This window comes from Cheilinus undulatus, linkage group 16 (assembly GCF_018320785.1).
Source record: "Cheilinus undulatus linkage group 16, ASM1832078v1, whole genome shotgun sequence".
Classification (NCBI taxonomy): Eukaryota; Metazoa; Chordata; class Actinopteri; order Labriformes; family Labridae; genus Cheilinus; species Cheilinus undulatus.
Genome location: NC_054880.1, coordinates 38,783,766 through 38,811,683, shown reverse-complemented (window position 1 = coordinate 38,811,683; position 27,918 = coordinate 38,783,766). Strand labels below are relative to the sequence as shown.

Here is a 27,918-nt window from a genome sequence, read left to right as displayed (position 1 = left end):
TTTGCACTCCATGTGAAACAAAAAATGTGAATGCCAAACACATTTCAGTAACTCAGACACTTTATAACACTTAAATCGTAGTTATCAGTCTCTGCTACAGTATGTACGATGATCAATCATCACAAAAGGAAGGCTACAGCATGTTTTAACTTAACACTCACCTTTTATAGAAGGGAAAATGAGAGATTCATGCACAATAGAAATAATTTAGGAGCAAAAAACATAAACTAAACTTTATAGGGTAGCAACAGGGACAGAAATTGACCTTTTTTAACTCATCCACTGTCTCATTTATTGATATGTTATGTGCTAAAGTAAAACATTGCAGAGGATGCCTTGTCATTTATTAAGTGATAAAAGAGAATCAGAAAAGTTGATATTTTCATACACTGTGACAGACAAGCTTAAAGATTGATGCAAGACAGTGAAGTCCCAAATTGCAACAGCTGTACTGACCAAATCTCATCCAGACAAAAACAAAGGGAATGTCGATCATGGGGGAAATAACTAGAAGTATCACTTATTACAAGGCATTTCTGGCTTTTATTTCAGTCAACCTCAGTTAGCCAGCTACAATTAATCTTTTTTTAATAGTGATATGTTATATGAGGCCTCTCTTACTGGGTTCCATTCATCCAGACATATTAAATCGCACAGAGACAATGTTTAATAAAGTTATTTGCAGTTCATTTCTGTCTCTAATTCAGGATTCATCAAAACAAGTAGCAGTTTTTCACTCTCAACCAGCAGCTACACTCTGGGCTGTGGTATAAACATGTACAAGTCAACTTAAAGTCTTTAGATGTAGCTCTCCTGCTCTTCCTTCACAGAAGGAGCAGTTTGAGTCCCGACATCTGATTCTTTTAAAACAGTTACTTCTCTACATGTTTGATTCTCCTCTTGTTTTTCAGTCTCTCCATCACTTTCCTCCTCTGGCTCCTCTGTTTTTTCATCAGTCTGTGAGAGGTTTGGGAGATTGTCTTGATTTAGTTTTGGGCTCACGTTGCTCTGTTGATGCTGCTCGTGGCCCTGGCTGTTGAAGAATAAACGGATGGTGTGTTTGGGCAGACCAAGCTGAGCCGACAGGGTGTGGACCGCCTCCTCGTCTGGGTTTAGCCCCACGTCCTGGATGAAGCTCTGCAGGATTCCCAGCGCTTCTTGGGATACTTTTAATTCCTCGCCTTGGACTTCATCCCCGTTTTGCTCCTCATTATCTGAGTCTAAACACATCCCGGCTCCATCTTTTTCCTCATCCTTCAGTCCAGACCATTTAATGGTGAGTTTCTCCTTAACCCCGCCACTTATCTCATTTACCCCTTCTTCATCAATGTTTTTATTCCTCACCTGCTCCTTGCTGTCTGTATCCTTTTCCCTTACACCACCTGTACTACTCCATTCCCCTCCCAGAATGCCCCTCTCTCCCCGCCCTCCTTCAATACACTCCTTACTGTCCGCTCTCTCACCATTACTACAGCTTCTACCATGCAGCCGTACTCTCATGTGACCCCAGTTTCCCCCAGCCTCGGACTCAGCAGGTGATGCAGCGCATGGTTGCAGTGGAGACAGGTGAGGCCCTGCCTCTGGCTGCAGGGGCTGATGGGGTTGAAGGTGATGTTGTTGCTGTAGAGGGGAGTTGCGTTGGTACTGAGGAGGAGAAATGAGAAAAAGTAAAAGACTTTATAATGATATTAACTTGAACTTCAGTGTATCAAGAAGTGATTTTTACATCTAAAGTTAAACATCTTACAAAGAAAGCAGATTTCAATTTTATATTTGCAAATATTATAAACCATTATCAAATAATTAGAATTTCAAGAAATGGTTGTTTTATAGCTCAGTTTATTGCTTAATAGTAAGCACTCTGTTTTTATAGACTTATTCTGCTTTATTCTAGAGAGAAATGGCATCAAATTTTCCATTTCTAATTAGAAACTCTTAATCACTGCTTAAAATTTTTTCTCATATAACAATGGAGACTTAATAAGCTAAGCTTTCTTGTAATGGTTTATGAGATCTCACAAGAGCTCTGAATGATTTCACTGCACACACTTTTGGCAGTTTCATCCAGTATTTGACCCAAGTTTAAAATTACTTATTTCCAGACATACTCGGATTAATTTACCCTCCAGGCCTTTCCACACTGAGTCCACTTTTTTTTCTTCTGGAAGTGCTGCATAAACCGTACATTCAGAAAGTATTAAGACCCCTTCACTTTTTCAATTGTGTTACCAGATGCTAAAGTCTTTTGAATTCATTTTTATTCTCATTAATCTACACTCAGTACCCAATAATGACAAAGTGAAGAAGTATTCAGACCCTTTGCAACAACACTTGAAATCTAGCTCAGGCTAAATGCACATAAAACCAAGTGGGCTTTCATGTGTTTAGCACTGAGGTGAAACTTCTGCCATAAAGCCCAGATCAGTGGAGGGCTGCAGTGATGGTTGTCCTGCTGAAACTTTGTCTCATCCCACTGGATCTTTGGAGCTCAATCAGAGCTTCAGACTCTTGGTCACCTCTTTTACTAAAGCCCTTCTCTCCTTCTCTCTTGCTCAGTTTGGCTGGGCGACCAGCTCTTGGAAGAATCTTGGTTGTCAAACTTGTCCCATTTGGGAATTATGGAGCCCAGAACTTTATTTGTTTCCTGTCTCTGATTTCTGCAGGCAGTTCCTTTGCTCTGATATGCATTGTCAGCTGCGAGGCCTTCTATAGAGAGGTGTGTGCCTTTCCAAATCATGTCCACTCAATTATATTAACCACATGTGGACTCCAATCAAGGTGTAGAAACAGCTCAGCAACAATTAAGAGAAACGGGAGGAACCCAAGCTAAATTTCAAGTGTTGTTGCAAGGGTCTGAATACTTACGTCAGTGTGATATTTTAGTTTTTTACTTTTAATACATTTGACCAAAAAAAAAAAATCAGATTTCACTTTACTTTAAAGTTCTTAGTGTAGTTTTATAAGAGTAAAACTGAATTTAAACCACTGTATTGGCAGGCTGCAACATAATGAAACTGAACAAAAGTGAAAGGGTCTGAACACTTTCTGAATGTACCGTTTATATCCTTGAAAAGCCAGTGGATTGGCTAGATTCCTTGTCTGTCATCAGACAGAAGCTTCAAGTTGAAACATTTGTTCCTGGCTGGAGAATGACCCAACAAATCAGCTTGATTTAAGAACAAGGTGGTCGCTACAGGTGTGCTTAGTTGTACTTCCAGCCTGTAAACAATGGCAGCTAGTGAGGAGATCAGCATACAGTCCCCCCAAAAGTATTGGAATGCTGAGGCCAACTCCTTTATTTTTGTTGTAGACTGAAAAAGTTGAAAAAGGACAGAGACCACCCTCAAAAATGTTGGGACAAAGTGTTATGGACTGATGAGACAAAGATGAACCTTTACTAAAGTGATGGAAAGACTAAAGTTTGGAGAAAGAAATGATCTGCTCATGATCCCAAACATACAAACTCATCTGTGAAACACAGTGGAGGTAATGTCATGGTTTGGGCTTGCATGGCTGCTTTTGGGACAGCTCATTAATCTACATTGATGATGTAACACATGATGGCAGCAGCAAAATGAACTCAGAAGTCTACAGGAACATTTGGTCTGCCAATTTAAGGAAAGATGCAACCAAACTGATTGGGAGATCCTTCATCATGCAACAAGATAATGACCCAAAACACACTGGAAAAACAAGAAAGGAGTTCATCAGGGGCAGGAAGTGGAAGGTTTAAGACTGGCCAAGTCAATCTCCAGACTTTAACCCCATCGAGAACCCCAAAACAAACAACAACTGAAATAGGATGCATTGAAAGCCTGGAAAAGCATCAAAAAAGAAGACTGCTAAAGTTTGCTTGATGCAGTTATTGCAAGAAAAGGATTTGCAACTAAATATTGAATCTTATTCACTTTAGTCTGTTTTAAGTCTATCTGTTCCAATACTTTTGCTCAGCTAAAAATTTGGTGTTCAGTTACAAAGTTCTGTTGCTCTCTTTCTGGGTGTGTGTTTTTTCTTTGTTTTGGATTTTTTTACCTACTGCATTAATGTTTGACATGTATCTATAATTATGAATATGGAGTGTATGGTACATTCTGAAAAACACAATAAAAAGGATAATCACAAACTAAGGACAGGCTGAATTTTCTGTTGGTTTTTCCTCATCTGCTGAAGTCATTTTGAGGATTTTCTGACTGTTGTGAGCAGCAGCTGCAGCTCCATGTCTCTCTCGCTCTCTCTCTGTTTCCCTTTTGCATTGAAACTTCCCTTTAATCACCATGTTGCACCTATTCTGTGAATTTCAACATTGAAATATATAGGGTAAGGACAAAATTTGTACTCAGAACCATTTAAAAAAACAAGACAGACTGAATAAAAGATGTCTCCTCTCTTTCCAACTGGCATTTTAGCACTCAGGAGTGGAAGCCAGCATTTTCTTTCTCTTTTTTGAAGAACCAAATCATTATCACTGCTTGTTGTCTTCATAGTGTGACACAAAACAGTCTCTTCTTGCAAATTTTTGTACTAAGTAGAAAAAAATTATTAGATGCAGTTTGAGAGGATTCAGCTTGTGACATTTATAGCACTTCATAGATGTGATTTAATGCATCCGAAATAAACTGAGTCAGTTTGCAAAGGCCTTTACGTCTACAAAGGTGATCAGAGCCTGAACCCCAACATGTAAAGTTACAGCTTTCTTTAGTTGAAGACTTCGCTTTAGACATATAAATTGTGAGTCTGCGCAATAATCAAGCCATAACTCCATCCACAGGCTATGGAATTGAAAAGACAAATAACTTTTAAGCCTTGCAGCTTATTGCTTTCTAGTACCATCTGATATTTTCACTCTGGTGATCATTAATGTGATTTTTTTCAGAGCAAACTACAGAGAGATATATTGGCACAGAATTTGGTACTTCAAATATCTATTTTCTTGTGTATAGAGCTTTACAGATAAGTAAGATCATTACAAGCTACAGACAGAATCACTGCAATCTGCAGAAGTCGATTAGAATTCCAGGATTATTATTTTGGATGATTTTCTGCTTATAGTTTTGTAAATTCATTCTAAAGTTGTTTCTGTAGCTGGGGAAAAAGAACTAAACACTGCTACCGGTGGCTGATTTGTTCAGAGCAATATCCTGTGTATAATCATACTGATATATTGTGTTTATCTCGTTTCTGTTTTCTCACCAGTGTGTTATCGTTGCTGAGCAGTGTAAGCCTGTCACTGCAGTGCTGCTGGGCCGTTGCGTTGCTGCTCTCCTGCTCGTAGATGGCGTCTCGTTCGGTCTGTGAGAGGCTGAGGAAGCGGCGGATCATGCACAGGTTCTCCCACAGGGTCCGGTTCTCCGGGCTGGGATCCTCCTTCCAGCGGAGCAGCTCACACAGCCAGCCCTGCAGGAGGACAGGTAACACTTTAGTACCTCAGCAGAACAGATCCCCACAACAATCTGATTTGAAACTATGATGTTTTTGATACTAAAAGATTTTCTTTATCTAAAAACTACCGTGCAAAAATAGGCAAGGAGAAATATGTCTCTGTGCGACCAACTATCATGTTCCAACAAAAGCTGTTTTGATGCTTAATGTCCTCCCATAATTACCAAGATATTATAAACATAGTCATTAAATATGCTAATCAACTCAATATTCTGTTAATTAGCTCATTAATTAGTGAATATTTCTTGATTAAGCTCATCTTCTTACACCTCAGAGTATAAATACATCAGTGTTTTCCTCCAGCACAGGATGAATACAGTTGGGTATTATGTTAAGTGCTAAGCTAGGCTAATTTAAGCTTCTTTGTGACAATGGAAAAACTACCAGCATCAACTCAAAGACATCAGAGTTAAAGGGGACATATTATGCAAATTATGTGCCCCTGGCCTGTCCACAATTCCCTAAAAATGTGTGCTGAAACAAGCCCTTCTCAGATTTTAACCTCATGATGTCATTAGTAAGCACCTGCCCCCAGGTTCGGTCTGTCCTCCCCACTTGGAAGAAAGTTTCACCCTCATCTGTTGATCTTCTTCTCAGCTACCAGCTGAGATGCCGGATAGCTCAGTGGGTTACCCTGCTGACCTAGATCTGGGAGATTGATAGTTCAAATCCCAGTCAGGTCCTTAACTTTGGATAAAAGCGCCTGTAACATCAGAAATGCCACATTGATTTCCTGAGAGGGGTGTGGTCAGGGGCGGGGTCAGACAGCTCAGTAACATTTAAAGTCACAGACACAGAAACGGCTCGTTATAAGAAAGGCTGGAACAGAGAGGTTTTCGGACATGCAAAAATCTTATACTAGAGTCTTTTTCAGCAACAAACTTCACAGGCATGTTTTTGGGGACCTCTGAGACCAATATAAACTTGTCTTTAAAGGGTAGATCATGTCCCCTTTAAATCTACTTGTCACTTGAAGCTTTTAAACAGGAAATACCATACAACTTTAATTTAATTACATTTTTATGGTGAGTTTTGCAAAATGTGTCATCCGAACAGGCCATACTTTGTCTACTACTTGTGCTAAGATAATCTTTTTTTACTCAAGCACTGCATGCACAAACAAAAGGCATGGATGATTCTGTCATCAGGAAAAGGACTAAGTAAAATGCAAGTAAGAAAATTTACAGTGCCTATTCAAAGGATTCCTTGTCTTGGATTTTTTTCAGTCATGATCAATATAATTTATCTTTTTTGAAAATAAAAGTACTCTTAAATACCAAAGTGGATACAGAATTGAACAAAGTAATGCCAATTAAATGAAAAAAGTAAGGGAAAATAAGTGAGCCATAAATATTCCCTCCCTTCAAGTCAGATTTTAGTAGACACAGCTTTTGCTGCAATCACAGCACTGAGTCTGTGTGGATAGGACTCAACCATGCTTGCAAATCTGGACACAGCAATTTTACTCTGTTCTTCTTTGCAAAACTGCTCGAGCTCTGTCAGGTTGTACAGAGATCCGGTGTGAACAGCTCTTTTCAAGTCCAGCCACAAATTCTTGATTGGGTTGAGGTCTGAGCTTTGTGACTCAGCTACTCCAGAACATTCACCTTGTTGTCTTTAAACCATTTCTGTGTAGCTTTAGATGTATGCTTCAGGTCATTGTCATGCTGGAAAATAAATCTTCTCTCAAGCTGTTGCTCTCTTGCAGACTGAATAAGATTGTCCTCCAGGATTTTCCTTTACTTTGCTGCATTCATTTTACCCTCTACCTTTACAAGCCTTCCTGGGCCAGCATGATGCTGCCACCACCATGCTTCACAATGGGAATGATGTGTTTGTGGTGATGTGCAGTGTTTGGTGTCTTGTCTAATGACCTAAAAGCACAATTTTGTTCTCATCAGACCAAAGTACTTTCTTCCACTTGACCACTTGGGAGACTTGGAGTCTCCCAAATGCCTTTTGGTGAACTGTAGTCCAGATTAAATCTGGGTTTTCTTCAACAGTGGCTTTCTCTTTGCCACTCTCCCATGAAGCTCTGACTGGTGAAGAACCAAGGCAACAGTTGTTGTCTGCAGAGTCTCTCCCATCTGAGCTGCTGGAGCTTGTAACTCCTTCAGAGTAGTCATAGGTGTCTTGGTAGCCTCTCTTACTAGTTTCCTTCTTGCACAGTCACTCAGTTTGTGATGATGGCCTGATCCAGGCAGATTTACACATGTGCCATATACTTTCCATTTTTTGACGATGCAAAAAAAAGTTAAGGGAGTCTGAATACTTTTTGAATACACTGTTAAACATTTGCATCAGTATCCACTAAAATTAATCTCTAATCGGCAAAAAACAATATTGTGCATCCCAACTTTTTACCATTCCATATAAATTTGGAGGCTCTTTTCGCAAAGCTTCTTTTTGCTGTTTGCATTGAATATACAACTGTAGGAAATAAAGAGAACATTCTCTAATGAGAGAAGATGATGAGGAGATTTTCAAACTTGTTTAAATTTTGTCCCATGTCATGTGGAAAGAAACTTGCAAGTGGCAGATTGAAAAATGTAAAGCCGAGTGAGTTTCTGATTCATGAACTGGAGCATAATTACGTTTGCACGCTGGCTGCAAACGCACACACCAACACCAGCAAATGTGCACACACACACCTGGCTGTAACCCAAGTCTAGCACACAAAGCCATCCAGATGCACAGTGCAGATAGAACAGAGGGATCCAGCATGGTTCTGCCTGCCAAACAATCGGGTAATACAGGGAGAGAGAGGAAAGGAGAGAACTTAGAGAAAGTGAAGTAAAAGAGAGGCTGGTGTGGAAGAGATAGAAAGAAACCTCAGGGGGTTTGGACCACCTGTCTGTACTGGCATGACCGCTACATGACCTCCAAACATCTCCACGATTGGAGAAAGGAGAGCAAGACAGGAACAAAGAACGAAGGATGAGAAGAAAGAAAGAGAAAGAATGAATGAAAGGAAAGGAGGTGAAAATTGGAGACGTGTAGGAGAGGAAAGGAAAATGAGACAGCTAAAATCCCCCCATTCCATGAAGGGAAATTATCCTCAAAACAAAAGGCAATAACAAGCTTATGGGGCCGCCATAAAAATGAGAACAATAAACACTCAAATCATGTGTGTTAGTGCATTTATGTGTGTTTGCAGGCTGTTGCGTGCATGCATTTACTAGTGCAGAACGTCTATGTACACTAATAAGTGGTGTGTATGTGCAAGTGTGCTTGTGTTTTTGTATGGTGACTATTAAAGCGATAATTTAGGACACAATAGCAGTCTGATGCACTGATGATAGTCTTCAGCAGAGTACAGCTGCTGGTTGATTATCTGGGCTTTCCTACACATACACACTCATACTGTGGAGATGTATTCATCATGGAACCAATTTTGAATTGTCGAGCACTAGAAAGGATTGGGTGCAATATGTGCATGTTTAGCATAGAAAATCATCAGATTCACACCAGCAGGCAAGCAAGTACCTGGCTCTTGGAGGCAGCCACCTTGGCAAACAGAGCCTGAGACACTTTGGCTCTCTTCATCTCGTGCTGGATCTCCTCGTAGATGGAAGCGCTCACATTGAGAACACAACTGTCTGTCCTTACGCCTCTGTCTCCTGCAACTGGGGACAGTCTCGCCTGAAAAGCAAGTGAGAAAAACAAGAGAAGACGGCTGAAATGCTTGCCACAAAGTAGGGCAACAAATTAGGGATAATGTTCTTGATGCAGCCTTAAATTTTAAGATGCAAACTTTGTTGTAATTTCTGTGAGACAGCGTGAACCAGTGCACATGATACTTCCACCCTGGCTGGAGAAGCAGCTGGCAACTCAATGTAGGGTAATAGAGGAAACATGTGGCAGCCTGCTCCCTCTCCAGGCGGACAGAGGGGAGTCAGCAGTGCAGTGCAAAAGGAGATGGCCGTACCAGATTGGGAGTAAATGGGGGGAAAGAACTGTTGATGAAAAAGATGATGAAAATGAAACTATGGGGGATGTCTTACTAAACACATGGCTAGAGGAAGCTGTGAGAATGTTACATACCATTTGTCCCCTCTTTGTAGAGGAAATGAAGGATAGGAGTGGAGACAAAAAACTACTTACAGCCTGATCTTAGGCATTGGCAACTACAGTATCCTCCTACACTGTTTTTACATGCTCCAATAAAAATGCTGCTCTTTTCTAGTTGTCTAAATACTTAAAGTGCTTTTTACACTGCAGGCCAAAATCAGGTCATCAGTATTAACTAGGGGCTGTCAGACAACAAAACTGTTTAATTGCAAAAAGAGCTGAAATTTGATAGTTAATTTAGAATTGTCACTGCTTTAAACACTGTTTTAAATCATTGTCTTAAAACTCTTTCTTTGTAGCTTTTGTTGTATGCTTGGGTAATAAATCTTCTTCCAAGTTGTAGTTTACTTGCAGACTGAAAAAGATGGTCCTCCTGAATTTCCTTTATTTTGCTAAATTGATTTTACCCTCTAACTTCACAAGCCTTCCAGGGCCAGCTGCCGAGAAGCATCCCCACAGCATGATGCTGCCACCACCATTCTTCAGTGAGGACGGTGTGTTTATGGCAAGCGGCAACCTCCGGTCCTGAAAAATGAAGCCAACTCAAGAACATTCTCCCCCTTGACCATGAAGTCTCCCACATGCCTTTGGCTCGTGAAGAACCTAGGCAACAGCTGTTTTAGCAGATTCTCTTCCATCTCAGCTGCTGAAGCTTGTAACTCCTTCAGAGTAGTCATAGGTGTCTTGGTGGACTCTCTCACTAGTCTTCTTGCACGGTCACTCAGTTTATGAGGATGGCCTGATCTATGCACATGTGCCATATTCATTCCATTTCTTGATGATGGATTTAGGCAAACTCCAGGGGATGACCAGTGCCTTGGATATTTTTTGTATTCCTCCCCTGACTTATACTTCTCAATAACCTTTTTCTCTGAGTTGCTTGGCGTGCTCTTTTGTCTCAATTGTGTAATGGTAGCCAGGAATGCTGAGGTGTATTTATACTACAATCACTTGAGACACATTCACTGCACTCAGGTGATCCCCATTTCACTAATTGTGAGACTACTAGAACCTGTTGGCTGGACCTCTGTTGAATTGGGTCAGTCAGTTTTTTTTGTGATTTTCTTTTGTAAAAAAACCCAAACCAAAACAAAACAAAACAAAAAAAAACATATATATATATATATATATATATATATATATATATATATATATATATATATATATATTTACCATGATTGATTTAGAAAATCAATAAAAAGGTAAAAACATCCAAGGGGGGAAAACCTTTTATAGGCTCTGTATATTGATGTTTATGAATGGGATTAGTTACTACTGGTGGCCATGCTACACTGCAGCCTTTGTCATCAGTGTTAGGAATGTCACTAGCTTTGTTGGTTTTTGTTCAAATTACAATTATGGGTGGAAACTGCAGGGTAACTCACAATATGATATAACACAATATGATACATAGTCCATGATAGCTGTAATATCACAATGCAGCAATTCTAAAATACTATTTAAATGGGAAGACAATCATGTGATATGTTATTATATCTGATTAATTGGAGAATATAACTTGACCCTAAAAGGTGAATTGCAGGATTAATTTATGTATTTGTTGTTAGTTTTTATTTAATCTCTTATCATGATTTATACTTTAACTTATTTTTCACAGTGTCCAATATTATCCTGCTGTGTTCTTCTTTCATCTCGCTTTTAACTTCTTCTTTGGAAATTAAATATCCGTTCACATTCTCCTTATTCACGTCATGTTACCGGTGATGCAGTGAGCCAAACTGGCAATAAGATCTGTTTAGAGCTTTTAGAGAGTCCAAACCATATCAATGTCAGCCTCCTGGTTGTGTGTCTATAATCTCCAGTACCACCTCATTTGATGATTAATGTCATGTTGTGTTTGTTGACTGTGTTTTTCCTTCATTTCCTTTTTAGATCCTTAACTAAGCCTCTTTATCTGTGTTTTCTATTTAACAAAACATACGATTGTAAGGCCTTAGCTTTTATTTGTGTACATCTCTGAACAAACTGCCTTTATAGATTTGATATAACTTATATAAATTGATTGCACTCTGTAAAACAGCATGTCTGTCCCTTCTTTAACTTCCACTTAATTTTATTAATGATTTTTACATTCTAATTAGCACTTTTAAAGCACTTTCTGGTCTTGCCCCCACATACATTGCTGATCTCCTCTTCCCTTATGAGCTTGGTTGAACCCTGAGGTCCTTAGCCAGAGGTGTGCTAACTGTTCCACCATCCAGGCTGAGGACCAAGGGAGACCTGGCCTTTTCAGTCCAGGTCACTCTCCACTCTCTGAAACAATCCGCCTGAGGAGATCAGACCGGCAAGTTCCCTATCCTCTTTCAAATGTCTCTTTAAAACACATTTTTAAGCTTCCACTTAAGCTTCCATCTCATTTTGTTGATTACTTTCACTAGGCTTAAGTTTTAACTGAGTTTATCTCATTTTATTGATTTTTACTAGGCTTAAGTTTTAACTGAGTTTATCTCATTTTATTGATTTTTACTAGGCTTAAGTTTTAACTGAGTTTTTCTCATTTTATTGATTTTTACTAGGCTTAAGTTTTAACTGAGTTTTTCTCATTTTATTGATTTTTTTTATTAGGCTAAATTTTTAAGTGAATTTATCTAATTTTAGTGAATTTGTTTAACTAGGCCTAAGGTTTAACTGAGTGACTCCATTTTATTGTTTTTTTAATGGGCTTAAGTGTAAATGAGTATTAACTGGGTGTAACTGGGTTTAACTTCATTTTAAAGATATATTTTGTTGTTTTTTAAAATTTGGGTTTTATAAGTAACTTGGCGGTAGTAGTCCCATAATTTCAGACAGTTCAAACAGGGCGTGTTTGAAGAAGCTAGACTACACAGCAAGCAGATGGGTACAGTTTCTCTGCATAATTTAGCAAGTTTTATTTAAAAATGGACCAAGAAACAATGCTGGATCAATTCTACACTTTATTTAAACTTTTTATGTGTTTTACTTTTTACCCAAAAAGTCTCTGTGTTTGGCACTATTTTTCAACGCAAGCTTTGACTGCTATGTATTTAACTTTATTAACCAGGCTGACTTTACCTGACCAACCTGGTCAGCGATCTATTCTCTTGTTGTTCTATGAGAAAATATCATATTTTACTGTACAACTCCTCTGTAGCTATGCAGTACTTAAAGTAAACTTTAAATGAAATACTTTTTACTTTTACTTGATTACATTTATAAAGCAGTACTTTTACTTTTACCAAAGTAAATTCTAAACAGAGTAACTGTACTTTTACTTCAGTACAACTATCTGGTACATTTCCCACCTCTGGTCTAATCATATAGACACACACGGCTAATTGAATTTAAACAGTTGCATTAATTTGGTTCAACTTTAATTTATGGTAATCATATAAAGGACTTTCCTCTATAACCTAGGATATATGAAAAATGGACACTTTTTTGTTAACTTGTACATCAGCTGCTCAATTACCCTAAACTTACTAAAAGTTTCACTCCTTATATTTGAAAGCCTCCCTTATACCTATGGCCTCAGGGGTTACTGCCAGAGTCTTTAGCCTATGAAACTGCCAGAAATTCACGCAAAACATCAGTTCCCAGAAGTCCCAGAAAGTTTCCCAGCAGCAATTTACATTTCCGCTTACTGATGGAAAATCTCACTTTTCATGCAGTGTTCAGTTTAGAAAGTTTCCTCATCCCACTTTCCACTTTTTTAATAGTTCTTTTCTCTGTGAGTGCTTGCAGGCTCACCTGTGTGGGTCTTGGTGGCGTGTTGTTGCAGCTCGGGGTGAACCCAGTCAGGCTCCTGTCTTTCTCCTCCTGGTATATTCGCTCCCGCTCGGCTTCAGGCAGCTGCAGGAAGCTGTACATGGCCCGCAGGTTCACCAGAAGAGACTGGGAGGCGTGTTTAGGATCCTCCTCTTTCCGAAGAATCTCAGACAGCAGGCCCTGGTAAATTTATACATACAAAGATGAGTAAAGTCTGGGTCTAATGCATTAAAAAGCAACATTAAGTATGAAATATTTATATAAAAGAACTTAACAGAAGCTCCTTTATCTTGGCTCTTATTCAAAGAGGAAACAAGTTTTCATTGTTTAGAGTTTCCAGGCTATACACAATACAGAGCCAGTTTTCAATCACTGCTTAGTCTGTACTAGTCTGTCAAGCTCGCATTATTGGAGCTATATCTGTGTGTGTTTGGGAAAGCCTTCAGACATCTCATGCGGATTGTAAGGCTTCCATACTGAAAAGATTTAAGACATTATGTTGGCAGAACAATAGAGAAATCGGAAACAGTCTTCTTATTCAAATCATGGATCATCTTTAGATACTGGCTAACTCCTCCTTCCAAACTGATGGAGGCTTTACATGAATCGCTAAATGACAAATGTGTCTGTCGAGCCTATGTGGCAGGTTGGCATCATGCCCGACTTGTACGGCTGGCACTGAGGCACCTTGGACTTGACGATGGGGAAAAACACGGGGGTGGATAATAACTACCTCTGCTTATTGTGATGAAAATGATAATGGCGGTTATAATAATAATAACAATGGACTTAGCCTGTCCTTTGAGTCCCATTCTGTGGGTGTGGTGGCGAATGCAAGATGATGGACGCAGATAACGTGGCATTTTAGTGTTAGAGGTAGATATGGCTGCAGAATAAAGGAAATATAAAAACAGAAAGATAAAAAAGATGGATTGACAGATCAGAGCTGGAGATTAAGAGAATAAAAGGAGTTGAGATGGAGGGACAGTAAAAAAAGAGAAAAAAAGGTGGAAAGGGAGACAGTATTTCTCCAAGGGGTTGTGATTAGTTGGCCTAGCAGCTGCTTCAGTGCTGGCAACAGCTTTGTGCTGCAGAGCTGGCACAAATACACACACTTACATACACATGCATGGGGGAGGGGGCACTGCGGCAAAGGCCATGCCAATTTGCCAACCATCAAAAACACATAATCACAGGACACATTTATGAACAACCGCAGCACAAGAAGGCACTTCCAACGGCAAACATGTCCGCCTCTTTCTGTTCAATACCTGGGTCCTGTTGAAGGCGACCCGAGCAAAGATGGCCTGAGAGATGCCCGCTCTCTTCAGCTCCTCCCTCACACAGTGGTAAATGTCACTCGGCACGTCTGTCAGCCCCACAGAAGACCCAGCTGATGTCTGGATTTGTGGCACAGGTGCAGGGCCCCCTCCTGGGCCGCAGTGTGCTTGTTGTGGGGCTTGGGGTTCGGGAGGTTTGGAGAAGACTTTTGCAGGCGCCCTCCCCACAGGTGGATGGCTGAGATACTGCTGTGGGGGCGCTGGGTGCCCCTGTCCAGCCAGCATGCGGCTGACAGCGTACTGTTGGTTGAGAAACTGGGCCATCGCCAGCTGCTGGTTGACCATTTGGGAGCTGAGTGGTTGGGTAACCAAGCCGTGAGGGCGCAGGCCGAGGGGGGAACGGCCACATATGTTTGCTACATCTCCACGAGAGAACAGGAGGGTGGAGCTCTGCTCAGCTGGGCTACTTGTGATTGGCTGCTGGGTGAGGGTGATGTGTGTGGATTGGTCTGAGAAGCTGTCAATCTCTGATGCAGAAGAGAGAAAGACAGACATAAAAACATTAAAAACCCCCAAATATTATTCCCAAACCATATTACTTGTACATATTAAGATAAAAGTGACGTTGTGTTTCTTGTATTTACACTGAAAAAGTTAAATGTACATGAACAAGACAGCATCCTGTGTAATATAAGGTTGATTTATAAAAGTACAACAGATGGACTCTATTTTCTCACCGTAAATACACCAATATATATGAGAAAACATCTGAAATTACTGAATACATTTAGAAACTTCCAGTTTTGGCAGATGGCAGCATAATAATGTTTTCTGGTCAGCTAAAAGGTAAGTTTTCCTTTCCGCAGTTATCCATAATTATAGAAGATCATACAGTAAAAGCTCAATATTACAAGTGTCCTTTGAAAAGTTTCCTTTTTTGTTAGATTTGGCACAATCTGAATATGGACTGGGGCATAAAAAATCTTAGATTCTCATAATTTCAAAGCATTTTTTTTTTTTATAAAAAATGATTTGTTAGTCAAGTTTAACATTAAAAAGTCACAGTTGGGTTGACATCCTACATATTACATGAAAACCATATTTAGCTAGCTGCCTTTTTTGTTTCATTTGACTCTCAAGTTGGGAATTACAAAGCTGTTTAGGTGCAGTACTTCTGATTAAGCTTAGAAATAGTGTAAAAATAAAGAAAAAGACCAACCCTTGCTATTGTTTCACTGCTTCAGGAAGTATACAGACCCTGTTAACTTTTTCAATTCTGTTATGTTGCAGCCTGATGCTGCAGTTTTATTCTCTTTAATCTATACTTAGTACCCCATCACAACAAAGTGAAAACATAATTTTACTGAAATATCAGTATTCAGAATTTAGTTCAGGTTCTTCTGTTTCTCTTAATCATTGCTGAGATGTTTCCACGTGTGGTAAATTAAATTGACTGGACATGATTTGGAAAGGCACACACCTCTCTAAAGAAGGCCTCACAGCTGACAAAGCATGTCAGAGCAAAAACCAAGCCATGAGGTCAAAGGAACTGCCAGCAGAGCTCAGAGACAGGATTGCTGCGAGGCACAGATCTGGAGAAGGCCAGGAATAAAGATTCATAAGTGCACACTGGCCTCCATAATTCTCAAATGGAAGAAGTATTGCTAAACCAGAACTCTTCCAAGAGCTGGTGGCCTGGCCAAACTTAGCAGGAGAAGGCCCTTAGTAAGAGAGGTGACCCAGAACCTGATGGTCACTCTGTCTGAGCTCTACAGATCCCATGTGGAGATGGGACAAAGTGCCAGAAGGACAACCATCACTGCCGGGCTATGTGTTTTGCACTGAAGAGAGGCTTCCGTCTCACCACTCTGCCATTCAACCCAGATCAGTGTAGGGCTGCAGTGATGGTTGACCTTCTGGAACTTTGCCCCATCTCCACACAGGATCTCTTGAGTTAAGTCAGCATGATAATAATTTGAATTACAGGGGAGCTTTCGGGTATGCTCTAAAGGTTGTCAACAAGTAGGTTATTGTTTTATTTGATATACATTACATTTCCTGAAATATAAAACCAAAAGCATAAATATCTCAATCCTGTTTACTTCCTCATTACATAAAAAATTACATTAAAAAATTACAAATTTTGACTATCTGGCCCTACAAATCAACAAAATTCTGTGTCTGTTCCTGCTGGGGTCATGCATGCATGGCAGCGCTGAACTGAAATAAAGCCCAGAGTTACATATATACCTGAACTTATCCATGAGTTGGTGTTTTTTCTCAAGGACTTTGTTGGTTTAACGTGTTTCCTGCGATTGTCTTTTTTTAATGTATATTTTGCTCAGATTTTCTCTGATTTCACTTGATGCACTGTACTGAAGTTGTTTTTATTGTGCCTAACCGTTGGATTGCTGACTGCATTTACTCCCTGCTGCAGAACTGGTATAATGACTGTTAACTCTGATGTTGACTGCACTACACTTCTATATGTACATGCAGTGCATGTGACTTGGAATGCCGTAGTGCACTGTATAATCTCAACATCAATCGTGTCCATCAGGTCCTTAGTCACCTCTTTTACTAAGGCCCTTCTCCCCTGATTGCTCAGTTTGGCCGGGCAACCAACTCTTGAAGGAGTCTTGGTTGTGCCAAATGTCTTCCATTTGAGAATTGTGGAGGCCATTGTGCTCTTGGGAACCTTCAGTGAGCAGAATTTTTGTATCCTTCCCCAGATCTGTGCCTCACAACAACCCTGTCTCTGAGCTTTGCAGGTAGTTCCCTTGACCTCATGGCTTGTTTCCTGCTCTGATATACATTGCCAGCTGTAAGGCCTTCTATAGAGAGGTGTGTGCCTTTCCAAATCATGTCTAATCAGTTTAATTTATAACAAGTGAACTCCAATCAAGCTGCAGAAACATCTCAGCAAAGATCTCGAGAAATGGGAGGAACCTGAGCTAAATTCAAGTGTTTTTGCAAAGGGTCTAAGTAGTTGTGTCAATATGATATTTCAGTTTTTAATTTCTATGCAATTTTTTAAAATTCTGTTTTCACTGTGTCATAATGGGGTACTGAGTGTAGATTAATGAGAATAAAAATTATGTTTTTCAACATAATCAGGCTGAAGTGTAACAAAACTGAATAAAGGGAAAGGGGTCTGAATACTCTCTGAATGTGCTGTATGTGTGGATGTTGTACATGCTGTAAGACTCATCCGGCACACTTTATCTCTGCAGGTGTGACTGAACCCTCTCACCTTTGTAGCTTTTGGTCCTCCTGAAGTGCTTGTACCATCGACCGAACTCGTGGCATTTGGCAGCAGAGACGTTTGCATAGTAAGTGCTATTTACAATAGATGATATCATACTCTGAAACAGAGGGGAGAAAGACAATAGAAATTTATTACATCTTCTGAGCTGCTGCGATGAGCTGCCTGGGTGTCTCAGCTGTTCTCACATCTGATATTAATGAACTCAGATCTGTGTTATTAAAAAGACCCCCAGGTAAATAAGATAATAAAGACAGATGAGTGTGTCGGCTTGTGAGAGCTCACTGTATGTGTGTTTACGACATGTGAATGCACATGTGTGTGTGCATGCATGTGTGCATAATCAAAAAATACACTAGAGGTCATCAGAGACTGTGCCGCTCTGTCTGTCTCACTCACGCACTCACATAAAAACACACACGCACGGCTTCTCCCCAAAGACCATCCTGTGCAATCTTTACATCTGATTACACCTTTCATCTTCTCATATTTATTTTAATCTGCTTCTCGCAAACAAGAGAGGGGGTAAAGGGAGTGATAGGAGACAGAGAGAGAGGGAGAGGGAGATGGGGGAGGGGGGATTGGTTTGTATCAGATCAGAGAAAGACAGTGAGAATTTCTCTTTATCACACTGTAGATGTCCTATGCACCCTCTAGCAAACAAAGAGAAAGACTAAGTTTATAGTAATGAATATTCATAAAGAGGCCTTCCCCAAATACTGCATCATTAATGTAATATTATTCCTGCAGTTGTGTCTCTGTTTGCTTGATTAAACACACTGGATTGGAAGGAGATCTTAAACCAGATTTGGGTGATATTGCTGAATCAGTCAAGAGTGCAGGGGGGAAAAGGGAAAGATAGACAGATGGAGAGAAAGACGGCGGGTGAGGCTGAGAGGGGGAAAGATAAAGGAAGGCAGACAGGTTGGCAGGGGGAAGAATCAAGATAGCAGCCTTAGGTGGTGGGGCTTTTTAAGAGATAGCCATCTCTCTTTATCTGTTTCACTCGCTCTCGCTCTGCCCCCACGCCTTATCTACCGCTGCATCTGGACCTTCTGACGAACTATTGGACCACACGCCCATTCTGCCTCACGCGTCACAGACACACAAGCACAACAGCAGGACACGGAAGGGCAAGGACACCACAGACGCACTTTGAACTTCATAATAATAATAAGTGTTTTTGCATGAAGCATGTGTCGTACCTGGGACAGTGGGCATTCCTTGGCCAGGGTGCTCTGGTTCATGTCCTTAAGGAGCTCCTTTAGTGCGTTTCTCACCGTAGAGTGACTCCACTGCTCTGCAGGCAAGTCCTCCAATTTGGGACAGCTAGACAAACAATAAAAAAAGCAATTGCAGCATTTTTAAATACTGCAGTATGAAGAAAAGTACAGGGAATCTGCACTGCATAATAATAAAGTTTGTGAACTCTCCATCAACACTCCAGCTTTGAGCTTCTCTCTTGTTAAATCTCCAGAAATGCTGCAACCATATGGTCATTCACCTATGACGTCTTTCACTGATTCATTTATTTAACCCTTAACATCATTTGGGTTTGAAAGTTACCTTTACAGACAACAGCTTCTTTCACATTTTTTAATTCACACAAGATATTTGTGCCCGACTTAAAAGATAAGGGGTGCAGAGATCCCCAACCCCAGTAAAGCCCTCTATACTGGCAACCAAGTCAACTGTGCAGACCACTGGGCAGCAAGAAGTCAGGACATTGCCAGGTGGGAACTTCTCTTCGCTGGTGTTTTATTCAGTTAGTCCTACGACGCCTCCAGAGGGCTGAATGGTGATCTCCAGCAACCCCAAGCCACCCCGCTTCATGCTACCTCTCACCGCCCACCGTGCCAACACAGAGACATTGCTTACCCCACCTACCCTACTCACACAAGAACCCCTTACTTTTTCTGGATAGTTTTTGATTGTCATGCCTAGATATATGTCACACCTCTACCTAATAACCACAGAATATACACCATGGACAAAAGTATTTAGCCACACATGTTAGTTACTGAATTCAGGTGTTTCAATCAGACCTGTAAGTCAAGCACCTGGCCATGCAGTCTCCATCTGCAAATATTCATGATACTAAATGGGTCGTTCTGAAGAGCTCAGTGACATCTAGCGTGGTACTGTGATGGATACCACCTTTGCAATAAGACAGGTTGTGATATTTCATCCCTGCTGGATATTCCACAGTCAACTGTAAGAGATATTGTTTGAAAGTGGAAGCGTTTAGGAACAACAGCAACTCAGCAGAAGCGAAAGGCCATGTTAAATCACAGAGCGGGGTCAGTGACTGCACAAGGTGCTGCAGGAGCTTCATAAATATGTTTCAGTGGCCAGGGAGCTGCATGCAACCCTCACATCACCAAGTCCAATGCCAAGCATCGGATGGACTGTAGAGCAGTGGGAACATGCTCTGTGGAGTGACGAATCATGCCTCTCTGTTTGGCAGTCAGATGTGCGAGATTGGGTTTGGCAGATGCTGGGAGAACGTTACCTGCCTGACTGCACTGTGCCAACTGTAAAATTTGGTGGAGGAGGGATAATGGTATGCGGCTGTTTCACAGGGTTTGGACTAGGCCCCTTATCTCCAGTGAAGGTCAAACTCAATGCTTCAGCATACCAAGACATTTTGGAAGATGCTATGCTTCCAACTTTGTGGCAACAGTTTGGGGAAGGCCCTTTTCTGTTCCGTCATGACTGCGCCTAAGTGGACAAAACAAGGACTATAAAGATGGTATCATGGTATGATGAGTCCAGCGTGGACTGGCCCACACAGAGCCCTGACCTTAATTCCATCAAGCACCTTTGGGATGAACTGGAATGGAAGTTGTGAGCCAGGTGTTCTGGTCAAATCCCCAAAAAAAGCCTTCCAAGAAGAGTGGGGACTGTTAAAGCAGCAAAAAGGGGACCAACTCCATATTAAAGTATATGTATTTGAATAAAGTGCCATTAGTGCAATGGTCAGGCAGCTGAATACTTTTGTCCATACAGTGAATGTTGGACACGCTTTCAAAATTGACATCCGAGCTGCTGCTAATTTACATCAAAGGGAGCCAATTCAGGTGGTCCAGGAATCTGATTAGGATGCCTCTTGGGTGCCCCTGTTTGCAGGTCTTTTAGGTACATCCAACTTGGAAACTCTGTGGAAGACCCTGAGGTCACTAGAGAGATTATTTTTCCCTTCTGGCCTTGGAACACTTTGATATTCCCCCAGGAGGAAATGGAAAATTTTGTGAGGAGAAGGATGGATAGGATCAAGGATATCTTTACTATCCCCAAGGGGCAACCTGCTTCACAGCTATCAGTACCAAACAAACCATTCTACAAACTATGGGAATGAATATGAGGAAATTCAGAAACATTACGGACAATAACAGTGACAGTAAATAAACATCACAAAGAAATACATATCACAGTGAGCTATTTGAAAGGATAATGGTGATTTGGATATAAGATTTTTTCAGTCAAGTGGAAATAAATGGATGAATAGATGGATGGACATGCTCTCAACACTTGTTCAGCACCTTCAAGGCCATCCATAACCTCACTCCTCTGTACCTTTCTGACCTCCTTCACATCAGCACACCCTCCTGCACTCTCAGGTCTTCCTCCTCCATTCACCTCACTTTCCCACCACAACTACAGCTGACTCACTCTTCCTTCTTTGTCTGTACAGACACTCTCTGAGCTGCAAGCAGGTTTATCCCATACCTGATACACATACAGGAAATGGGCTATACAGTCAACTGTAGGTACTTCATGGGACCTTTATAGATAGCTGTGCTACAGCACAGTATGTGCTTATTTGTGTTTCTACTATCAAAAGTTGGAAAGGGTCCCAAACAACTGACCCGTACCTTCCCACTTTTTAGGGGTGCCAAGCTTACCCATCCATCCTAAAAGGGTGGAACTACTCACAATAGAGCAGAGGTGTCAAACTCAAGGCCCGGGGGCCAAATCTGGCCTGTGGAACAGTTTAATCCGGCCCGCAAGATGATACCATATTTCTGTTATAACTGGCCCATCACTATGAGGTCTGCAGATTTCCTCAAGTATAAAAATGTGAACTTATCTTTGATGATTTAAGAAATCCTTGTTAAGTCACAAAATCTAAATAATTAAGGAGTAAAAGTATTTAGATGAGAAGTCAGGAATGTGGAAAAATAAATTCATTGTTTTTTAATTTCTTATTTTCAATTCAGCATCTCACAGTTAGGACTCAAACTTAGGATTTTGAATTTTAATTTCATACTTTGACCATTTCAACTCATAATTTTGACTTCTCATAAAATATTCTAAGCTTTAAGATTCATAATTCTAATTTTTAAGTGATATTTTGACCTTTTTAACCTATTATTCTGTATTTTACCTCATATTTTCAACTCCAAACTTTGACTTTCTAATCCCGCAGTTTGACCTTTAGACTCACAATTTAAAATCTGAATCATATTTGACTTTTAATTTCAAGATTATAAATTTTATTTCATATTTTGACCTTTAAAACTCATGATTTTGACTTCTTTCTAATATATTTGCCATTACAAAAAACATTATTTTTCAATTTCAGTTTCATGTTTTGACCTTTTTGAACTAATAAATTTACTTTTCTCAGATTGTGAGCCTTTAAACTTATCTTTTTAACTTTTTAAATGTCAAAATCGTTTATCATCAGTGCTGCTTTTTTCATATTTTATTACCAGTGAAACAAGCTTGACAATGTTTAAAAAGGTGATGCTGTTAGGCCCTCAGGTTAGTCCTGAATCAAGAATCTGCCCCCTGCTGTGATTGAGATTGACACCCCTGCTATAGAGGGATATGACTGCTCAGCTGGGCTGTAAAACACATAGGGCTGTCTGCCCTATGGGGAGTGTATTAAAATGGGGGGGAAAGCAGACTAGTATCTGCTGTAATTAGGGATATTTAGACTTGGCAGATATCCATACTGTTTCCTGGACTGTTGACATTGATATGTGGTCATTAATTGGGTTTTCTGACATTATATGGACCTGATTGTGAGTGCACAAAGCAGGGCCTGAAGGCACATCAGCCTGATTCATCAGTGATGGATCTGAGACTGAATTAATGTCTCAGTTTTGTTAATAAAAAGCTTCAGATCAGTTCTTTCTATTTCAGACATTAATTTACTTTCTTACTTTTTACTGTAGATAACCTGTATAAAGATTGCTCTTAGGTTGCAAAAATTCAGGTTGTATTTTCAAACACGAGTAATGTACCCTGGCTGTCTCTAAATTGAACTTAATCTAATTCAGTGTTAACCCCAGTTAAACCATTTTATTTTCAATGTGACAAATCCATGCGGCTCAACTTTAAACTTTTATACAATGTCCTATAAACTGCTACGCCATCAGATACGTTCAGTTCATGAAGCGTTCTTGGAAATTACTGCAGTGCTCGACCAAATATAAATCAGGTTAATTTGCAAAGGCTACTGTTATTTAACTTGGAAATATAATTAGATTTGACAATTTTTTGGTCCTTCCCTTATAAAGCCGTGTTAATCAGACATCGCAGGAGTATTTGAAGAGCTATAAAGCATACTCTCTACAATTGTCAAGTGTCTGGCACCTTATATATTAATTTACTGTACCGTTGATTTACTGAAATGTGAGCTCTTAATTTTCCTTAAAGGTAAGAGGAAGGAGAATGGAGTGGAGTTTAGCTTATATTCATCACTAACTGGATGCCTGTTGTAGCTACTGTAATAGCAAAGCTTCATCTCGTGTCTTAACTATTATACCGTAATGCATCTATCCATCAGATAAGGATCTGTAATGACCGTGGTGAACAACTAAGATGTAGTTCATAAATTTACAATACTTTTCAGCTGATTTCTGTCACCAGTTCATGCACAGAGGCTTGCTGCCCATGACGTCACATGACCACCCTCTACAGTCCTCCCACCAAATGAGGGTACGGGTGTCTGTGGAAATAAAAAACTATTTTGGGGTTTACTTTACCAAACCGTATTCAATCAGACTGGACCACCTGGTGGAAACGCAGCTTTAGTAAGAGGACATCACTAAAAAGTGCATATGCATGACTGGATTGTCTCCCAGCATGCACTGGGTGATTGGCAGACAGGACACCAAATAGGTTTTGCAGCACTAAGGGCATGAATGAAATTCTGGTTTGCAGCAGGGGGTTGAAGCACATAATACGGCTGAAATAAAACTCACGTAAGCACAGAGAAGACATCCATGATCCAGGGAGACATTTTGATATTACAGCAGATACTTGCTGCTAGTGTTGCCTACTTTCATTCATGTTATCAACAAAATTTTAATCTATATGCTCACCTTTTGTATTTTTTTATATAGGCTACACTGTTTTAGTCATTCTGACCCAAGCCTCAAAATTGTGCAAGACTAAGAAGCCACAGTCAAAAACTGAAAGTGACATTTATATTAGTAAAGTGTTGCAGGGAATAATTTTTAATGTCTCATTCCATTTAAAAAACTCATCAATATTCATTGCAGCAAGCAAATAAAATCACTCATTAAATGTTATCTAAGTGCATGAAAACAGTCAAAAAGCAAGAATTTGATCATACTCTGGTGGAGATTGCAGCACAAAATAGATTTTTTTTATGGATTTCATTTAATCCAGACCTGTTGGTGAACTTATTTTATGTCAGATAAAGGACAGTGGATGGACTGAAAACCAAGATTTAAATGGACTTACCTTTGCAGCTGTATTTTGAGGGTGATAATATGGTGAACATCCTGCAGCATGTCAGCCACAGTGGCATCAGGAGCGTCGGTTACACAGGACAGAGGTACCGGGTTCCACCTTCCCACCTGGATCAGACCTAAACAAGCATGCAAATTAGTCAGAAAAAATGCCCTTTCTTTATCTGACAAGTTTGTGTTTTTTTTTGTTTTTTTTTAACCTTTGGCCTGTGCAGCAGAACTGTGTGAGTAGCCAAGCGTCAGCAGAGCCATCTCGATCAGCTGGTTGAACAGCAGGTCTCTCTTAACCAACACAAACTCTGCATGTTCTTCTCTTCTTTCTCTTTCCAGAGCGCTTTCCTTGTGCTCCACGACACAGAACACCGGCAGCAGACTCCCTAACATAATGGACACAAAATAAGCAGACATGACACAAGGCAAAATCCTAAATTGCACTTCCTTTATCATTTTATTATTGCACTCATTTTTTAATTTCCAAACTTGCAGTATTCTGTAAAATCTAATTGAATCAGAAGAACATTTTCATCCCCACAGTGAGCCCAAGTCAGTAATAAGACATATCAGATGGCATGTAGGCGTCATAATCAGTCGGTAATATAATGTTTCCAGTAAGTGTAATTAAAAAATGACTCCTACCTCTGCTGTGCCAGCTCTTGCTCTGTGGCCTCACCGTAGTGGGCTTCTGTGCCAGACCTGGGTTTTTGGCCACGGGGCTCCCCTGCATGCTTCTCTCCTGGGCCGAGGGTCCTGCTCCGTTCTGCTCCAGTCGAGCCAGCTTGGCAGGAGGGGGCCGGGGGTCCAGGAGGGGATCAGAGCCCTCAGGTTTTTTTGCTCCATTACACAGGGCATCCATCTGTGGTTTTTACACTGATAGACAGAGAGGATGGAAAATCAAAACTAGTGGAGTGTGCTTGCAGAAAAAGTCCACTCTTATCTGCTAAGCAATGACTGTTTGATAAGCTATACTAATTGCATATGTTTTTTAAGGCAACTTTTGCACATGATAACTCAGTGTCCTTGTATAAATGTTTTATTTTAGGCTGATAGAAATATAAAAGTAGCCTATACAAGATGCTACTTTAAATTTTTTGATGGCAGAGTGCAAAAACCTCTGCATCCTTAATTCAGTGAATACTGTGAAAGCACATACACGTACACACTCTCAGATCTGAAGGATATCCGGGTCAGTGTAAGAGGATGACCTTCAACCACATGCAGCGATGAGGATAACCCTCTAAATCCAGTAAAAGTCCAGTCAACGATAGAGCGCAGTTTCCCATAATAAGCCTGCTGTCATCTCCAGGCGCGCGACACTCATTCAGTTCATCATCAGCACCTACACGAGCGCAAATCGTCCCACAGCTGATCCTGCTAAAGTTTGATCGAGGTGAAACCAACCTGTTTCAGTCCGCAGAACATGCATGCCCAACCTGCCGTCACATATTAGCATTCCTGCTGTATCCATATGTCCTCTTCGCCTCCATTCAGCTCCACAAAAGCGTCTCTTCCTCGTCGTCGCCGTGCGTCCTTTATTACTCACATGGATCGTGTCTTTAACACCGACATTACCTCGTGTTTGCTATCTAAGTAGTTTTTTGTCTAACCTCCTCGTTCTCCGACTGCGTTTCGCTTTCCGGTGTAATGATGCATTTGGCCTCAGCGCAAGTTCATGCCGACCTCCCATACAGAGCAGCGGGACCTGATGTTACCGAGGATCAGCCTCCAGAGAGAACAATACGCCGCGGCTGTGAGCTCCTGGAGTGCTTTCCCTATCATGCACGAGGCTACAGCACTGACTCCGGGACAGCAGTTGGTTACACTTCAAAGCCCTATGCGCACGCGAGAAAGAGAGAGAAAGAGAGAGAGGGAGAGAGAGCGCGCGAGAGAAAGAGAGACACACAAATACACACACACAGACTCATAAATACGCGGACCCAGCTGCATTAGCATATGGTGTAATAATGAATTCACTAGCGCGCTCCGTAAATGTATTAAATGTGACAATTGCGCATAAATCTATTTATTATTTTCCGCCGCATGCTGTGCACGCACTTATTATTGTCTTTAGGGTATTGGAGCTCTCCATGGTAACAAAGTGGAGCACGAGGAGAACTGGCTGACTGATATTAACTTTTGAACGATGAGGTTAAATCGTCACCAGAGTTTCTGTGTTTAATACGGAGATAATAACACTTTTTATTCAGTGCTGCAGATAATAGGCAGTTTATCCATAACAGTTAGGCTATTAGTCATAATTATAAAGAAAAGCAGTTTTTATATTTTACAGGATCTTATAGAGCTGTATTTGCTATCTACTACTCTACTATTCTAAATGATGATGTTTGAGACTGAACGCGTAATTCTATAGCAGTGTGCTATATTGTATATTATAGCCTTGCTTACAATTATATAGAGTTTAGTTTTTTACAGTGTACTATTGTCAGAGAACTACAGGACACATACCCAGATCTAGGGCTGGATAAAAAAACAATATCTGCGTATTTTTCAGCTGAATGCTAATGCACAAAACATATCCATATCTTTCTGCATTTAACCTTATTTAAGGTCAGTCCCACTGAAATCATTTATGGGAAAAGCACTGAGAAATAGTTGTCAAATACCAGCATTAAAATCTTTGGTAAGATTATTGTAAAAATCAAACCATTACAAAACCAGCTTGATAACAAGAAATAACAAAAATTGAAGTCCAAGATGCTAAATTTCAGATTTTGATGACTAAATCTTGCAGCAAAGCTCCAACACGTTGCACACTGGCTACGTTCTTGTTTATTTAGGTTGTGAAAATGTTCTATCTTATTAAAAACCACTCTATACAGACCAGAGCAACTCATCCGGTACTTTGCCCAAATGAAGCCAGCCTATCTTGGGGAAAAGTTCCTTTTAATTGAACAGTACTCATTGGGAAAGATTGGGTTATCAAGGATTTAAAAGCTTAAACTATGAAAACCGTATGGTTATTTGGAGCCAAAACCTAATGGTCAGTGAGATATACATTTAACAGGGGTGTCCACACTTTCAACTGAGGGCATTCTCATATTTGAAATACATAAGAATGGTGAGGCCACTTTCATATACTGTGACCTTGAGGATATTAAAGGTATAAACCAGTCTAATGTAAAATAAGATATTCTTAATTATGGAGTGTGCTCACATGGCTAGTTAGTGGTTGACAAGGCAAATAGCCAATCAATTTAAGGTTTTTGTGGAGGCCAGTCAGATTTCAGGGGGACCTGGTTGGTCCTGGCTACTATTGGCTATGCACCCGGAACACTATTGGTGCTGCCATTGAGTGGGGTAATTACCTAGGGCATTATAAATCAAGATAATGTTATTACTTTGGTTGCCAATATGGTTACCATTTACAGTG

At 40.3% G+C, this 27,918-nt stretch overlaps 1 protein-coding gene across 1 annotated transcript; it reads right to left on the bottom strand.

The window, feature by feature from the left end:
- Positions 1-325: 325 nt before the first annotated feature.
- On the bottom strand, positions 326-25,761 carry satb1a (SATB homeobox 1a). Its single transcript, XM_041809660.1, has 11 exons — positions 25,687-25,761; positions 25,167-25,397; positions 24,731-24,907; positions 24,523-24,649; positions 19,008-19,131; positions 17,791-17,902; positions 14,529-15,064; positions 13,240-13,437; positions 8,926-9,081; positions 5,191-5,394; positions 326-1,644 (listed from the first exon to the last, which is right to left on the bottom strand). The coding sequence occupies exons 2-11, from the start codon at positions 25,381-25,383 to the stop codon at positions 799-801; spliced, it is 2,697 nt and encodes an 898-aa protein (XP_041665594.1). The 5' UTR covers positions 25,384-25,397; positions 25,687-25,761; the 3' UTR covers positions 326-798.
- Between the last annotated feature and the right edge of the window lie 2,157 nt (positions 25,762-27,918).

Excerpts from the sequence above, each read along its gene's own strand:
- satb1a (XM_041809660.1), bottom strand. The coding sequence starts at position 25,383 with ATGGATGCCCTGTGTAATGGAGCAAAAAAACCTGAGGGCTCTGATCCC. Across the intron at positions 19,132-24,522 it reads CTCAAAATACAGCTGCAAAG|CTGTCCCAAATTGGAGGACT; the intron begins GTAAGTCCATTT and ends TTGTTTGTCTAG. Across the intron at positions 13,438-14,528 it reads TCGCCTTCAACAGGACCCAG|GGCCTGCTGTCTGAGATTCT; the intron begins GTATTGAACAGA and ends TAAATTTACCAG.